General features: G+C 63.1%; 1 protein-coding gene across 1 annotated transcript; it reads left to right on the forward strand.

Moving 5' to 3' along the window:
* Positions 1-629: 629 nt before the first annotated feature.
* Positions 630-16,100, forward strand: LOC139437830 (ral guanine nucleotide dissociation stimulator-like). The gene is given in 17 exon segments (XM_071212558.1): positions 630-669; positions 2,096-2,223; positions 2,316-2,509; positions 7,494-7,687; positions 8,103-8,193; positions 8,704-8,794; positions 9,105-9,320; positions 9,606-9,706; positions 10,195-10,321; positions 11,416-11,487; positions 11,938-12,024; positions 12,427-12,459; positions 12,806-12,927; positions 13,538-13,716; positions 13,924-14,036; positions 15,428-15,545; positions 16,003-16,100. Coding segments are annotated over 17 exon segments (2,004 nt in total).
* Positions 16,101-16,618: the final 518 nt, after the last annotated feature.

Here is a 16,618-nt window from a genome sequence, read left to right on the forward strand (position 1 = left end):
TGGGGTTCCGTCCGTCCCTTCCTGCTTCTCCCGTGTCTGAGTGTGTGCATTCGCTCCATGTGAAACCAGACTCGGGCTCACAGTGTCTGCCCCCCGTGGACATGACACTGTCCCGGGAAGCCGATGCTAGAATGGATCCCGCTGTGTGGTGAGGAGACTGGGGTTGGTCCCTAGTGACTAGCCTGGGCTCCCCAAAACAGAAAAGACAGAGCAGTGGGCTCTGAACCCAGCTGGATCTCCCCAGAGCTGGGGCCCAAGCCACCCGCAGCCTTCCCAGGGAGCTGTGGGGGGGGACATGTTGGCAGAATGGCGTCCAGGGAACAAGGCGATCCAGGAGAGGGGATGGACAGACAGCCGTGCAGAGGGACTTTGGCAGGGTTCTTACAGTTGAAGGGCCTAGGGGAAATAACCTAAGGAGGTGACCTCACTTTCTCAGTGACAGAACTTGGAACTCTGGTAACCAGGCACCCAGATTCCACAGGTAGCCCCTTCCCAGCTCACTTGGCAGGAGACGCTCGAGAGAGCAACATGTTCCCCTGCTGTGTTGCGTGACCCTGAGGCTCCAGCCTCAACCAAAGCGGGAATGAATCTCCTTGCCATCGCTTCTGACATTGGCTCAGGCCCCAGCCATGGAGCCGCTGGCCATCGGCACCCAGGAGGCACCCAGAGGTGACACGGGGTGGCCCAGGGGAACCAGTTGAGCATAGGCCACTGCTGTGCTCCTCCTGGGCAGCCCCATGCCCATCCTCTTCCCAGGGTGTGGGGGCGTGGACAGGGAGACCACTGCGGGCAGGAGCGGCTGTCAGGGTTGGGGACCCAGAGGGCCTTCCCTGTCCCCTGCCAGGTCACGGGCGGGGGTGGGAAGAGGCAGCTTGGGGACATCCATGTGTACCATGTCTTTCCGGAGCCTCGAGCTCCCCTGTTCTCTCCACTGGGCTCAGGGGAAGGCAGAGCCCATTTGGGCCCGCCCTGGGTCCCGGCCCGATGGAGGGCCAGCTTCCCCTGCGGGGGAGGACAGGCCCCTCGCTGACACCCCTCGGCCTGGCTGCCGGGCACTGTGTTCACAGAGCTCCCCACAGGTGGTCTGTGAGGAGCTGGAGGAAGGGCTCATCTACACCATCTCTCTGAGGAAGGTGCTGGTCCATCCGGGCCCTGGCTAGGGCCGGCGCTGGTTCCAGGTGAGAGCAGGTGCCAAGGGGGGGCCTGAGGCAGCCGGGGAGCACCCTGGGGCCATGTTCCACCCTGACCACCACCCGCGCGCTCTTCAGGGCTTTCACACCCGAGTGGCCCCATATCCTGCTTCCCGAGAAACCTGGGACCCCACCAGTCACCCAGCACACTGCCACTCCACAGATGGGGGAAGGTCACTACACACATACAGAGGGAGGGGAGAGGGTCTTTAGCGCAGGATTCCCTTCAGGGCCGGCTGGAGGGTGGGCGTGCTGCAGACATGTGCGTGTTGTGCTGCTGTGTTTGTGAGTCCAACTCTCGACCCCATGTCCCCGGCGGCATCTTCGTGACTTGCCCATCTGCTCTGAGCCATCCAGCTCTCCTGCTGAGGAGGGTTATCGCCATCCCCCATAACCGCCCCCTTGACCTTCCCAGGTAGGAGCTGGGGCCTGCCTCGGCTGCCCAGGATTCCAGGAGGGTGTTGGCTCAGAGCAGCCTTTTGGCCTTCAGGGCTGCTGGAACTGAAGGTCCTGTCTTGGGGCCCTTCCAGCTCTGCTGCCCTGGACGCCACCCCCAGGCCCCCAGGCCGTGGTCTCCCAGCCCCGGCAGAGGCTCCAGGAAAGGGCTGGCTGGGCAGAGGACACGCAGACCTCCCTTTCTCCAGCGAGGGCCAGCTGACCTCACGGAGGGGCAGCAGTGGGGGACCACTGGCTGTCTTTGTGGGGAGTGTCCCTGCAGCCCCTGGCCCTGGCCCTGGCATTTCCCTTCCCTGTCCTGATGTGGGGCCAGGGTGGCCAATGGCATCCCCTTGTTCCTCTGGCCCCATGACAGTGCAGTCCAGAAGGTGGTCTCCTGACCAGGAGGGTCTGCAGTTCCCCAGGGTCTGCTCAGACCCTTGGCCCTGCAGGGGCCTTTCTCCCCCAAGGACCCTCCAGGCACCTGCCCTTTCAGGTCAGGGGTCTCGCCTTTCAGATGTTTGCTCACCTGCAGTTCAGTGTGAAGGCTGAGGACCTTTCTCCACTAGGGCCCACACAGCCCCTCGGCCGGACATCGGTGAGGGCTCGGGGCAGCAGGTGGGCCCTGGCCCCACCCGGCTGGCTCCAGGTGCTGTGTCTGACCACCCTGCCCCCTCTGTCCCACCCCAGAGGAAGAACGAGGGGGCCCTCATGAGGGGGGAGAGCCACACCATGTGCATGGTCAAGGCAGGCTCCTGGGAGGACCTGACAGAGCACCTGGTGCCTGCCTTGCAGGAGGGCGACGTCAGTTACGTCCGCACCTTCCTGGGGACCTACCGCGTATTCGCCTCCACCGAGCAGGTCCTGGACCAGCTGTTCCACTGGTGAGCGCCCGCCCCAACCTGCCCCCTGGGCTGTTGCACCGCCCACACACTGGGCATCTCAAAAACGCCACTGCACCCGTTGGCCTCAGTTTCCTCCTTGGGAAGGGGGCACCCTGAGGACCAGCCCTGGGGACCAGATTGTAAGACAGACTGGGGGGGTCCATGGGAAGGGCTGCCCCGAGCCTGGCTCCTGGACAGGGCGGCTGGAGGCGCAGGGCTGCTCCTGGGCAGGACTTCCCTCTGCCCAGGGAAGAGGCTCTTGGCCTTGCTCCCTTTGCACCCAGTTTTCTCATTTCTCAGGGAGGTCTGGGAGCCCTTTCAGGCCTCCGACCTCAGTGTGGTCAGAGCAGGGATCCCTGTGGGCTGCCAGAGGGCTCCAGGCCCACCCTGGGTCTGAGGAGGTGCCGCGAGGGCTCACCCTTCCCCTGGTAGATGGCACGTGTCTACTCAGTGCACACGCTCCCTTCGGCACTTGGCTTCATGCAGCGGACACGGCAAACCAAAGGTCCTGCCTTCTGGGTTCCTTTGGAGGGGGACCACTGGCAATAGGCCAAGTCATCTTCAGCAGGGGGGACACTCAGCAAGCAGCTGTGACAACCTCACAGTCTCCCCTAGGTATGGAGGTGACCTCAGTGGGAGGGGCGAGCCTTGTGGACGCCTTGACGTGAGAACGTAGGTGCACTTTGGGTGAGGGCGAGGGGCTCTTGTGCCCAGACCCCATTGTGGGGAGTCAGGTGGTGGGTGGCAGGGTAGGACTGGGCAGGGTCTGGGGCCACGTGTCCTCCATCCCCTGGAAGGCTGAGTCCAGAGAGCTTCTGTGGTCACCCCTCGGGCTGAAGTGTGGTTTGCTGGCCTGGCGGGGGAGCAGCCGTGGCAGGCCAAGCCGCTGCCCCCATAATAGGGTGGCTGGTCGGACTCACCGCCACCCCCGAAGGGAGCTCGGCATGGGCGCAGAGTGCCCTCGGGTCTCCCCTTCTCGGCAGCCATGCTTCCGCGGCCGCCCCTCCTCCCGGATGGCGCCACACGATGCCTGTGGGGCGGCACCCTTCTTCTTCTTTCTCCCTGCGCAGGCGCAGGGCGGAAAATTCCAGTCTGCCCTTTTCCCCTCCCCCGACAGCAGCAACAGCCAGGCGTGGGCGGAGAAATCCAGTCTGCCCTTCCCCCTCCCCCGACAGCAGCAACAGCCAGGCGTGGGCGGAGAAATCCAGTCTGCCCTTTTCCCTCCCCTGACAGCAGCAACAGCCAGGCGTGGGCGGGAAACTCAAGTCTGCCCTCCACCCCAGCAACAGCAGCCACCAATCCCTAAACCCTGCCCCTTCCCCCAGCAACAGCGACAGCCAATCCCTAACCACCACCCCTCCCCTGTCCAGTACCGCCCACTGACCTTTCGCTGGCAACCAATCAGAACAGGGCGTGGCTTCGACCAATCAGCCTTCCCCAGCCCCTATAAAACTGTTGCCTCTCCCTCAGTAAAGTGGACTTGCGTGTTTACCTTGTCTCCGCAGTAGTTCTTCTGCCGTGCGCCCTCCAGTCCTGAGAGCCCCCGACAAGGGCCTGGCCTCCCTTGTCCCCAGTTCGTCGCCTGCTTCTTCGGGCGACCCCTTTGTCGCCGGCTTTGCCGGGCGACCCCGTCAGCCGAACCGCGCAACCCCTGTGAGACCGACCCCTCGTCTGCTGCCGGACCGACCCTTCGTCCCAAGTGGGACAGACCCCTCATCCAAAGCTGGACCGACCCCTCGTCCGCAGCCAGACCCCACCTCTACCGACCGAGCAAGCCACCGCAGTTGGTGCCCAACGTGGGGCAAGGCAACTCCACCACAGCCTCACTCCATAACCTGGCGACCCCCCCCTCCTCTCTTCTCACCTTGGGACTTCTCTCGTGCAACATTGCTGCTACCTGAGCCTTGGCTACCTCATACAATCCACGGTGGTCTGGGAGAATCGCTGGATGGCTTTCTCCTTCCATTTCGGGGGCTTATACCGACCCGCTATGATTAAGAGGAGCCTTGGATTTCTCGGGAGCGCGCGCTTGCACGTCTGAAGTAATCCTACCACAGCCCTACGCCCTCCTCTCTTCTCAACTTGGGACTTCTCTCGTGCAACATTGCTGCTACCTGAGCCTTGGCTACCTCATACGATCCACGGCGGTCTGGGAGAATCACTGGATGGCTTTCTCCTTCCATGTCGGGGGCTTATACCGACCCGCTATGATTAAGAGGAGCCTTGGATTTCTCGGGAGCACGCGCTTGCACATCTGAAGTAACCCTACCATAGCCCTACGCTCTCCTCTCTTCTCACCCCTATCTTTTCGCTCTGCATTGCTGCTCCTGAACCTTGGTGACCTCATATGATCCACGGGGGTCTGGGAGAATCGCTGGATGGCTTTCTCCTTCCACGTCGGGGGCTTATACCGACCCGCTATGATTAAGAGGTGCCAATAAAACTCTCAGGAGCGCATGCCTGAGCACCTCCACCCCTGCCTTCACCTCTGCTTCCTCCCCTCCGTGCTTGCTCCCCTTTGCCTTGCTCCACTGCTCGTCATTCCGCCCTCCCCTCATCAGGGCCTTCTCTTGGCCCGCGACCACCGTCAGAGCCCCACCGGCTCTGACCCCTCGTCTCACCGCGCACCTCGGCTCCCATCGCCATGCTCTCAAGGTAAGGGCCCCTTTTCTTATCGGCTCCAAAAGGCCATTAGCAATGGGTAACATCCTATCTCCTAAGCAAGCCCCACAAGTTCGGGCCCTCGCCGGTCTCCTAGACACTCACCGGTGTAAGATCTCTTTGAAACAGCCCCAAGTCTTCTGTAACCGCGGCCCCCCATGCCGCCATCGCTCTCAAGCAGCTCCAGCCCCGCTAAACGGCCCGCAACCCGCTTTCCCCGCCCCGCGGCCTGCTTTCTAGCATCTAATAATGTTTCTCCTTTTGCCTCCCCATACTTCTGTGGAGCTTCCTCCTGTCTCGACTTCACTCCTCTTCTCAGCCATCCAAAGCGTCCTTTCTCGTCCCCTGCCCCCCTCCTTTTTTTGCCTGAACTGCCACTGCGTTGCAGATTGGGCCGTCCCATGTCGGCCCGCCCCATTAACATCGGCCTCTCTCACGCCCGTGAAGACTTTGGCCTTCTTGTTGTCCTCGCCTACGTCTCCACCACTCCCGACGCTGCCGCCACCACCATCGCTGGTGCCCTGACACGACTTGTCCTCACCGCTGCGATCCTCCAGACCATCACACAGTCTGCCTCTACCGCTCTTCGCCGCCAAGAAGAGATCAACTACCTGTAACGCGCTGCCATTCTGGACTTTTAACAAGCAGATGGACCTTATAGCCACCGAGATCAACGAGAATTGGACATTGGCCACCCTTGCTTGCAACGGCAAGATACCGCCCCCTAAATTGTACATTTATATCCCCGTCATACTCACCTCCCTCTTCAGCCCCGCTTCCCTAATTGCTTACTGCCCTTGGGGTTCGGCTACTTGTTGCTGCTGCCATCCTGGCCCTTATTTGAAAAGAAGGGGGAAATGCGGTCACCCCTCGGGCTGAAGTGTGGTTTGCTGGCCTGGCAGGGGAGCAGCCGCGGCAGGCCAAGCCGCTGCCCCCATAATAGGGTGGCTGGTCGAACTCACCGCCACCCCTGAAGGAAGCTCGGCATGGGCGCAGAGTGCCCTCGGGTCTCCCCTTCTCGGCAGCCATGCTTCCGCGGCCGCCCCTCCTCCCGGATGGCGCCACACGATGCCTGTGGGGCGGCACCCTTCTTCTTCTTTCTCCCTGCGCAGGCGCAGGGTGGAAAATTCCAGTCTGCCCTTTTCCCCTCCCCCGACAGCAGCAAAAGCCAGGCGTGGGCGGAGAAATCCAGTCTGCCCTTTTCCCCTCCCCCGACAGCAGCAACAGCCAGGCGTGGGTGGGAAACTCAAGTCTGCCCTCCACCCCAGCAACAGCAGCCACCAATCCCTAAACCCTGCCCCTTCCCCCAGCAACAGCGACAGCCAATCCCTAACCACCACCCCTCCCCCGTCCAGTACTGCCCACTGACCTTTCGCTGGCAACCAATCAGAACAGGGCGTGGCTTCGACCAATCAGCCTTCCCCAGCCCCTATAAAACTGTTGCCTCTCCCTCAATAAAGTGGACTTGCGTGTTTACCTTGTCTCCGCGGTAGTTCTTCTGCCGTGCGCCCTCCAGTCCTGAGAACCCCCGACAAGGGCCTGGCCTCCCTTGTCCCCAGTTCGTCGCCTGCTTCTTCGGGCAACCCCTTTGTCGCCGGCTTTGCCGGGCGACCCCGTCAGCCGAACCACGCAACCCCTGTGAGACCGACCCCTCGTCTGCTGCCAGACCGACCCTTCGTCCCAAGTGGGACTGACCCCTCATCCAAAGCTGGACCGACCCCTCGTCCGCAGCCAGACCCCACCTCTACAGACCGAGCAAGCCGCCGCAAGCTTCCCCCTCCCCTTGCCAAGGAGTAAGGAAGCTGAGGTGGGGTCCTGGGTCACTGTCTGCTCAGGAGGCTGGGGGCTTATTCCCGAGAGAAGCCCACCCCTCCTCCACCCCCTACCAGCCCCCAGGCCCCCAAACACCACCTCATGCAGACCCCCAGCAGGAGGTGGTGAGCGGCCTGCTGCCAATCTGCCGGGGACCTCAGTCCTGTCTGCCTCCTGCAGGGGTGGTAGGGACCGCTGCGTCCCCGTTGGGGCGGGTGGGAGGAGTGTCCGTGGGAAGGGGAGACACACACGACACCAGGTGGAAGATGAGGCAGCTCCTCGGCCAGACACTCCTGGGTGGGGGCCGTGAGGGCCTGGGGCAGGAGGGCGGGCCCTGCCCCCTCCACACTCACCCAGTGCTGAAGCTCCTACTGTGTGTCAGCACTGGGCTGTGGCCAGGCCAGTCAGAGCTCTGGCTGTCCTTGTGGACTTTGTGTGGAGTGGGAGGGTCCCTGGGGGCAGTGTGGAGGGCAAGGCCGGTGTCTGACCGTGTGGCTCCCCCTGCCCTCAGCACCCTCTGCTCCCTGCTGGGCACCTGGATGGACCAGTACCGGGAGGACTTCCTGCAGCCTCCAGATGCTCCCTGCCTCCAGCTGCTGGCGGCCCATGCCCAGGAGCACCTGCCGGGCTCTTGCCTGCAGTGCCGTGCCGCGCTTCTGCTTGCATGGATGACACACCCAGAGCCCACGGAGGCAGAGCCGGAGGGTGAGGGGGCCTCGGGGTGGGGGCACATGAGCTTGTGGGCTGGGGGCCGGGATTGCACTGCAGAGGCAGGAGCCAGCAGAGGTTGCCCTCGGGCTGCGAGCAAGGCGGAGCCCCAGACATGTCCCCTGGGAGCCTGCAGGTGGGGAGCACTTTTCTGGGCAGGATCTTCCCCTCGAGGTAGTGGGATCTTCTTTGTATTGGAATGAAATTCGGAGCCATTCATGGTGGGGAAACTGCCTCTTGTCCAGCTCCTTGGTCAGCTCGAGAGCCGCCAATGCCTCCAGCGCGACCACCAGTGCCAGTTCCACCCCCTGCGGCTGACTCAGGTCCAGAGCCAGAGTTGGCTCCATCACCACCCAGACTGCCAGCTAGCGAGGTGGTGCCAGCACCTATGCATTTCGTGCCATGGCGCCAGCTCCTGAGCTGAAGGTGGCTCCAGCACCACCACAGCTGCCCCCCACAGAGATGGGGCCCGTGCCCTCCCTGGACCTAGACCATCCGACCTGGTCAGCCAGAGCACCTGCTCAGGAGCCACAGGCAGCTGCAGCACCATCAGGAGCATGAGTTGCAGAGCCGGAGGCATGTCCAGCTCCACCTGCCTCACCGCTGCTCCACGGATCGGCACTGACCGCTCTCAAGGGACAGCGTGCTCCTCCAGCAGCAGAAGTGCCGGCTTTCGAGTTGGAATATGCCTCAGGGCCGCCTCCACTGCCATCTGTGGAGGGAGCAACAGTGCCCCCTCCAGAGGTAGAGCCGGCCCCTTCTGCAGGAGCAGCCCCTGCTCCACCAGCCACACCACCAGTTGGCGAGGGGGAGGTGGTCCTACCACCACCTCCAGTGCCACCTGCACAGGTCACTCCAGTGCCCACTCTGGAGCTCCAGCCAGTTCAGGCACCTTCAGGAGCAATGGCTCTCGAGGGGGAGGCAAGTCTGGCAGCAGCACCTGAGCCACGGCCAGAGCTCAGCTCAGCAGCAGGGCAGGCTGTCCCCCCACAGCCTTCCTGCCCCTGGCCCAGGACCTATGGGGACAGTCTGCATGAGCAGAAGCCTGAGCTCCTGGCTTTCCCTCCCGAGCTGGTAACAGAGCAGCTGTCACTCATGGATGCGGTGAGCAGCTGGGCTCGGCAGGGTGGAGCTGGGGGGGACCTTCCTCCCAGGACCTGCTGCCCCAGCCTTCCCCACCCTGATCCTGAATCCTGGGATCTGGGTCCAAACCCTGGTCCACTGCCAGCCTTGTTCCCTGGGTGAGTTTCTTGAGCCCAAGCCCACACTTGGGCCGCCTCTGGAGAGGAGACCTAGGACACTAGCCGTCCCTGCCACATGCACTGCTGTGATGATGACCCCGGCCAGTGTCCTGAAGGCCTGCGGGATCTGAGCTGGGGGTGGGTGTGGCCGGCTGACTTGCCCTCCTCCCCAGGAGCTGTTCAAGAAGGTGGTGCCCTACCACTGCCTGGGCTCCATCTGGTCCCAGCGCAACCAGAAGGGCAAGGAGCACGTGGCGCCCACCGTGCACGCCGTCATCAGCCAGGTCAACCGTGTGGCCAACTGCGTCATGGCCACCTGCCTCGGGGACTGCAGCATGAAGGCCGCAGACAGGGCCAGGGTGGTGGAGCACTGGATTGAGGTGGCCAGGGTGCATGCTGGGGCCCTCTCTGGACTCCTGGAGCCCCTCTGCGCTCTGGTGGGCTCTCTGCCTCTGGACCCTGCCCTGCCTGGAGCACAGCCCTTCTCCCTCCTCATGTCCCCCCCAGGCTCTTCCCTCAGGTGGAGCGTGGGGGTCCCACTCCGGGGCCCCAGCTCGCCCTCAGGGGCTCTGTGGGGGTCTCTCATCCAGAGGGGGAGGTCAGCTGAGGGGGCTGGAGCAGGAGCAGGGGGCACTCAGACCACCCCTCATGGCCCATTCTTTCTCCCTCCCCAGGAGTGCCGAGCCCTCCACAACTTCTCAGCCCACGCCATCCTTTCTGCTCTCGAAAGCCACGCAATTGGCCATCAGGAGAAGACAAGGGCGGAAGTTTCCAGGTGGGCAGGCTTCTCTCCAGGGGATGCCAGGAGGGGACCAGGGGCCCTGCGGGAGTCTGGGCATCACCTTGCAGGGTGCCTGGAGGCAGCGGGATCCAGCCAGGGGCCGGGTGGGCTGGGGCTCCAGGTCTTGCCAAGACCTGAGGTCAGCTGTTGTGCATCAACGCTGGTGCCGTCTGCAGTCAGGCACAGAGTCGAGCCAGATGAGAGCACGTCCAGTGTGTGCTGGTCAGCAGCCCGCTCTATCCAGTGGACAGCTCCCCATGTCAACACCAGCCACTCATGAACTAGGAGTGGGGGTCCCCGCTGTGCCTACCTGAGAGCTCAGCTCCCAAGCCCACCATGTCCTGCAGTACTCAGAGCTGCCCAGTTTCAGCACCACCCACCCAGGCAGTCTGGGTCCCAGGACCCGGCTACAGCGCAGTGGGTTGTCCCCTGGACACTCCCACCCACTCCCACCTTTCTCCTTCCTTCTTGCCCTCCCCCAGGGACAGCTTCCGCCTCTTTCAGACACTGTCTGAGATTTTCTCCACTGAGAACAACTCCTCCCAGGGCAGCGAGCTGATCTCCCAGGTGAAGAGCAGGCGAGGGCCAGGGCTCAGGAGGGGGGCTTGTGTTTCCCTGGGTGTTTCTTTGCAAACATCCTGTCAGGCCTCCTCTGGAGGAAGATGAAGAGGGATCTGCCTGGTTCGTAGGTAGGTGGGGGGCAGCTGCAGGGCCATAGGCCGGGGTTGGTCCTCGGACGTGGTGGGGGTGGGGGGCTGGGATTTTCCAGGAGGAGATGATGAACCGGCAGGATGAGAAGTCTCCATCCACATGGGGGTCTCAGAACTGTGCCTCGCTATGAATGGCTTGTGTCAGAGAGCTAGGAGAAGTATTTGGGAGACAGGAAACCACGGCAGGTCCTTTCTGACTGAAACTAGAAGCTCCCACCTAGAAGATGCAGCACGACTTCAATGTCCAGTACTGCAAGGACATGTGGTCCCAGCTGTGCAGCTTGAGGATGGAGTGCCCTGCAGGCAGAACATCCCAAGTGGACCCCCGGGAGGGGGCGCCTTTGTTCAGGCCTCAGACAGCCTTTGGGTTTTCAGTCGTGTGGGCTGGGGCAGGCAGGATCTGCTCAACTAGGCCTCCCAGGACACCCCATCCTCCAGCTCCACAGCTGGGATGACACGAGGCCCCACGCACATCCACGCGCAGAGGCTGGGAGAAGCGGACACCTGTTGGCAGTGGCGGGTTGTGGGGCGACGTCAGCGCAGACGAGGACTCCGGCTGGAGGGAGCCGCCTGTCCTGGGCACCCCGAGCACATCCTTCCTTGGGCCTGTGTATCCTCTTGCGGAATGGAAGCACGAGCATCCAGTGGTGCCGCTCTCACAGCCAGCTGGCGGGGTTGACGGGAGAAAAGGAAAATGGCTGAGTGTTCCTGGGACTCCAAGTGGGAGAGCGGGATGGCCAGAGCATCCATGCCACTAGCGTGCACCCCTGAGACCTCTGGACTCCCGAGAAAGGGTCAGGTCTTTGTGGTCACGTCCCAGATGTACAAACAGGCTGAGGGAGGCCAGGCCACTTGCACAAGGCCCCCAGGGCACCTGCGGCATGTGGGCACAGCAGATTTCCACCTGCCCACTTGGTCCAGGGGTCCAAGGCCCCAGGGACAACGGGGAGGGGCAGAGGGTCTCACTGACCCCAAGCTGCTCAATCCTGACAGGAGTTTGCCACCTTGGACGTGAACCCCAACAGAGCCCAGAAGCAGCAGCAGCAGTAGCAGCAGCAGGAGGGGGTGGGTGTGGCTCATGCCAGGGGACCAGGGCGGGTGGCCTCCAAGTCAGGGTGGGGCCCTCCTCCCAGCCATCGCTTCTGGGCCTCTGAGCCCGGGGAGCCTCCCTTCCATGTCTGTTCCCCTGGAAGCTTGAGGGCCAGGAGCGGAGGGAATCCTTGGGGACTAGTGGCAGCAAGTCAGAGCAAGAGCCTGGAAGAGCCGAGGCTGGGGGACTGGGTGGGGCGGGGTGTGGGCTTGTGATGGAAGAAACGCTGGTGCTGGGAGGTGACTGCAGGGGAGTTTGGGGTCCTTGGAGGCCAGGCAGGGAACTGTGGGGTGACAGCTGGGTGCCCAAGCGTGTGCCAGGGTGATGCTGGGTGGTCCTAGGAGTCTGAGCCTACAGGGTTGTCAGGGCAGGGTGTCGGAGGCACCCGAGCACCTGCGCTCATCCCCACCCACTCAACACCACAGGGTGCCATCCAGGGCACTGTCCCATGGCTGGGGACATTCCTCACTTGGTTTTCAATGGTGGACTCTGCCACGCAGGAATTTCTGGATGTGAGTGAGCCTGGGGACTGGGGCCGCGTGGGAAAGGGTCCCTGAGGCTTGGGAGGAGAGGCTGGCCCGAGCCCCGAGTGCTGAGCAGTGGGCACACTGTGTCTCCTGAGAGCCTGCTGGCTGCCCTGGAACTGGGTGCCGTGGACTTGTGGCAGCAGAGTGAGGACAGGCTGGTCTGGGAGCATCTCTCCCCTGTGGTCAGAGGCTGGGTTGGGCGAGCCCTGGGGCTCCCCTCGTGGGCCCCACTCCTGCACCCACAAGCCTGCCTGGGTCCATGCCTGGTCTGGGCTGCCCTGTGCCCGTGGAACCCACAGTCATGCCACGTGACAAGGGCTCAGGGGTGATGGGTATGGCAATGGCTGGGGGCCCCCTTGTGACCGATGTGAACTTTCTGCCTTCCAGGGGACCATGGTGAATTTTGAGAAAAGGAGGAAGGTGAGCAGCTGTGGCCAGCAGTGAAGGGGTGGGGCTGGGAGTGGGGACTGGACCAGAGAGAGCCTCCTGGCAGGGCACCCCCGGCTGCAGGCAGCTTCCTGGAAGACTGCTGGGGAGTTGGAGGAGAAAAGACAGGGTCGACCCGTCCCTCGGGAGGGTGGGTGTTCACCTGGTAGAAGGTCAACTTCCTAGGGAGGAGCTGTGTGAACTCAGCCCTGAGGGCAGGTAGAGCCCGGAAGGCAGGGGAGAGCTGGGGAACCCAGGGACCAAACCAGCCCCCGGGCCCCGGCCCCCCAGGCAAGCCCACCCGGGCCTCAGCAGTGCCTCCTCCTTCATCTGACCCCAGGAATACCAGCTGGTGGCTGAGCTGCAGCAGCTGCTGACGAGCTGCTGCTATGACTGCCTTGTGCCTGATGGGTGCTTCGGGGCCTGGTTTGAGGCCGTGGAGCAGCTTGGCCAGAAGGACAGGTGAAGCCAGGGGTGCATCAGGCCCTGGTGGGGGCGGGAGCGCCCCGGTGGCTCCTGGGCCCGCGTAGGCCCTGCTGCCCGAGGAGGCCAGGGCACGTGGATGCCAACTGCTGTGCAGACCCTGGGAGGGAGCCCGAGCTGGGGCTCCCGGGAGCCCGATGGCTGCCACCTGTCCTATAACCTTCTCCTGTCTCATGAGTGGGAGCCGCCACCTGAGTCGGCCAGTGAGATCTTCCAGGCCCAACACCCCTCGGGAGGCAGCGAGCCTCGGAGCGGAGAGTGAATTCCCCTTGTCGGGCAGGCAAAGGTGGGCTGGCTGGGGCTCAGGGGAGCTCCAGGCTGAGCGTGGGCTTGGGGCGGGGCCTGCCTGTCACTGAGCGCCAGGATCCCAGCTCCACTCCTGACCAGCCCTGGGGCTGGGAGAGTCACCCCATCCCTGGGCTTGTTTCCTCCTTTGGGCAATGGGGTGGTGCTGCGTGAGCTCTGGGGCAGTCGGGACCCACTGGCTCCTCTTGATGGAACTAGGACTTAGCCGTGTGCAGATTTAGCAGGGCAGAGGTTGGTAGGCATGCCAGGGGAGGCCCCCAAGGTAAGCCGAGCCTCCATCCAGCTGCCAGGGCCCCGACGCTGAGTCCAGTGGCAGCAGCACCACCCACCCCAGCATCCAGCTCCAGGGTGGCCCTGACCTGAGCGGTGGGAATGCAATTGATTCTCCTCACATGCACGTGGCTGGCTCCTCTGGCTCTGAGGTTGAAATCCACCTGGACCACGTCCCGGAGGCCCAGGATGGTCAGGAAGTGAAGGTGACTGCCCACCCTGCTCCCTGGGGCCCTTGCCCTCCCACCGCCCCTCCTGTGCCTGCTGGGTCCTCCCCGTGTCCATGAGGGGTGGAGCCCTGTTGACTCGTCCAGACCTTTTAGAGCCTCCCGGAGCTTCTCAAACAGCCCGGGCTGCCCCGAGGCTCCCGGTCTTCTGCTGACCTCCCATCCCCCACAGCCGGGGAAGCCGACCTGCACATCGTCTCGGATCGGCTCCAGCGTCACGTCAGCATTGGGAGGAACATCCTCTTCCTCCTCCATCCAAGCCAGGGCCACCCGGACCGGCTGAAAGCACCGTGACTCACGGCCACGCTACAAATGGCACGTGGGGGACCGCTGCTTCGTCCATGTCGCCCTGGCCGAGGACAGCGGCCACAAGGTCCAGAGCATCCTGGTGAGCCAGGCATGTGGCTGCCCCCCGGGCCGCAGTGGCTCAGGCAGTAGGCTCCTGAGTGGTGTCGTGGTCCTTGCCTGGCACCCTGGAGCAGACTTGCCAGTGGCTGGGGAAGGACAAATGGCCACGTCCAGGGACAGGAAGAGCGTCTGTGCGATGGTGGTCAGGGCTCAGGACGGTGGACACAGGCAGGCCCAAGGAAGCATGTGCTTGGCGGGCTGAGGAGCAGCCAGGAGACCTGGGCTGAAGGAGCAGGGGTTGGGGGAAGGGCTGGGGTCAGAGAGGCATTGGGAGCCAGGTCCCATCAGGCCCTGGAGCTGCCAAATGGAGTGTGACTTTGTCAGGAGCCCCTGAAGGGTCAGAGCAGAGCAGGGACTGCAGGAGCTTTGGCCTCAGAGTGGATGGTGAGGCAGTGCGTGGAGACACCGGCCTGTGAGGGGCTGCTGCCGTGACCCAGAGGGGAGGACAGGGTCTGCCCCAGGTGAGCAGGGCCCAGATCCCACATGGACATGTAGATGGAGCCACTCCTGCCCCACGGCCCAGAGGCTGCAGGGCTGCTGTGGTGCACAGCCGAATGGGCTGTACCTCTCTTGTGGACAGGAGCTGGCGTGCTTGTTCTAAGCTGTCACTGAGTGACCCTTGGCCTGAGCCCTGCCTGCACCTGGGCCCTCAGGCTCAAGGCAGCTGCGGTCTAGACCTTGCTGAGCACAGCTGCCTCCTGGAGCCCAGGGCATCCTGCGGGGCCATAGGGTATCTTCCAGCCTCCTCTCGGACATCTGGGCTTGGACTGGACATGTGTGTCCTGCCTGGGGGTTCACTGCTACACGGAGGCCTCCTGGATGGGCAGGGGAAGGGCAGGGGCCCTCCCTGAGGGCGAGCCATCTCCTGTGATGGGGAGGAAGGAGGGACAGAGAGAGGCCCCGAGGTCACTCCACAGTCTCCACCCACTGCTGCAAGGCCACCCTTTGTCCCAGGGCTCTGGGAGCCCCTAGGAGTCGTGCAGGCCGAGGAGCCAGGGGACAGGGTTCAGCCTGCAAGGCAGGGGATTTGGACCCTCCCTTGGAAACACCCTGAAGACAGAGGTGCAAGTTCTTGTAGGAGATGGGGTGAGGAATGACTGGAAAAGAGCCCTCACTGCGTGGAGTGTCCCCGGGGGAGCAAGAGAAGACAGGGAGGCCCCTGTAGACCCAGCCCCGAGCAGAGGGGCCTCCTTGGGTTTCTGGCAATTGTGCTGTGGGGAGCCGGCTCCAGGACCCATGCCCTGAAGCCTGTTGTTGACCCACCGCAGGTGACCGACCAAGAGAGGGCTCTAGCCGTGATCCGCAAGGCCCTGGAAGAGCACGAGCTTGTTGGGGAGCAGCCCGCGGACTACCAGCTGGCGCAGATCACCTCAGGAGATGGCAGTGGCGAGTGGAGAGGGCAGGGGCACAGGGGTGGGAGGCCCTGCTCAGGAGGCCCAGTGCAGGGCTGCCCTCGGCGGGCTCGGCAGTCTGGTCCCGGGGAGCGCTGGGCTCAGGGATGTGTGCTGAGTTGGAGAAGGCCAGTTTCAGTGCCATGATCCCGAGCAGGGAAGGCGGCAGGGGTGCTTGAGGGACAAGACGACCTCATGGCAGCTCCACGCTTAGGCTGGCAGGTGGGAGTCAGAGTCGCTTTTGGAACAAGGGTCCCTCGCTTTCAGCTGTGCCTCTGCAGAGTGTTCCCTGGTCGTTCAGGGTGTCATTCAGGTGGCTCCTCTGTGGTCCTGGAGTTGGACTGGGGAAGTCAGGTGCCCGGGCGAGGCCGGCTCTCATGGGGACACAGAGGGTGGGGTTTGTCCATGCCCCGGAGCACGGCTGACCACCCCTCTGCCCCACCCCACCCCAGCGTTGCAGATCCAGGATGGCGCCAACGTGTATTATGCTATGGCGCCCACGTGTATTATGCTATGGCACCCTCGCCCGATTATCGGTTTCTTCTCCTGAGGAAAACCATGCCCCTGGATGCCAAGGTCAAGGAGAGAGCTCTCTCAGCCCTTCGGGGTAGTTGGGAGAAGGGACCCAGGTTCCAAAAGGGGAAACTGTAACTGGCCCCAGCTGCCCCCCAGCCTCAGGGCCCCCTTCCCTTCCGGGTCCACCTGGCCAAGTTGTTCTGCTGACCCCAGCCACCATGGGCCAGGCCAGGCAGGCGCTTCCCTCCCCAGCAGCCAGTCTGGGCCACCCCCAGACTCCACTCACAGCCCTGGGCCTGTCCTTCCACTCAAAACATGGCTAGTCGGAGGGAAGATCTGCAAGAGATTTTCAAAGAACTGAATTGAGAATCAACAGCAACAAAGATTATCTAAAGGGGAGGGGCAATATCTACCTTTGTCCTTAGTAGATGTTCGATGTGAAGGTTTTATTATTAAATTCTTGTTTCCACTATAGCCTGGGAGTTGAGTTTGGTTCTTGCATTTCCTGTGTTAATCGAAATGAGATACAGGCTCTCGCAGTGCTCAATCAAA

The sequence above is a fragment of the Dasypus novemcinctus genome, chromosome 3, assembly GCF_030445035.2.
Source record: "Dasypus novemcinctus isolate mDasNov1 chromosome 3, mDasNov1.1.hap2, whole genome shotgun sequence".
Classification (NCBI taxonomy): domain Eukaryota; kingdom Metazoa; phylum Chordata; class Mammalia; order Cingulata; family Dasypodidae; genus Dasypus; species Dasypus novemcinctus.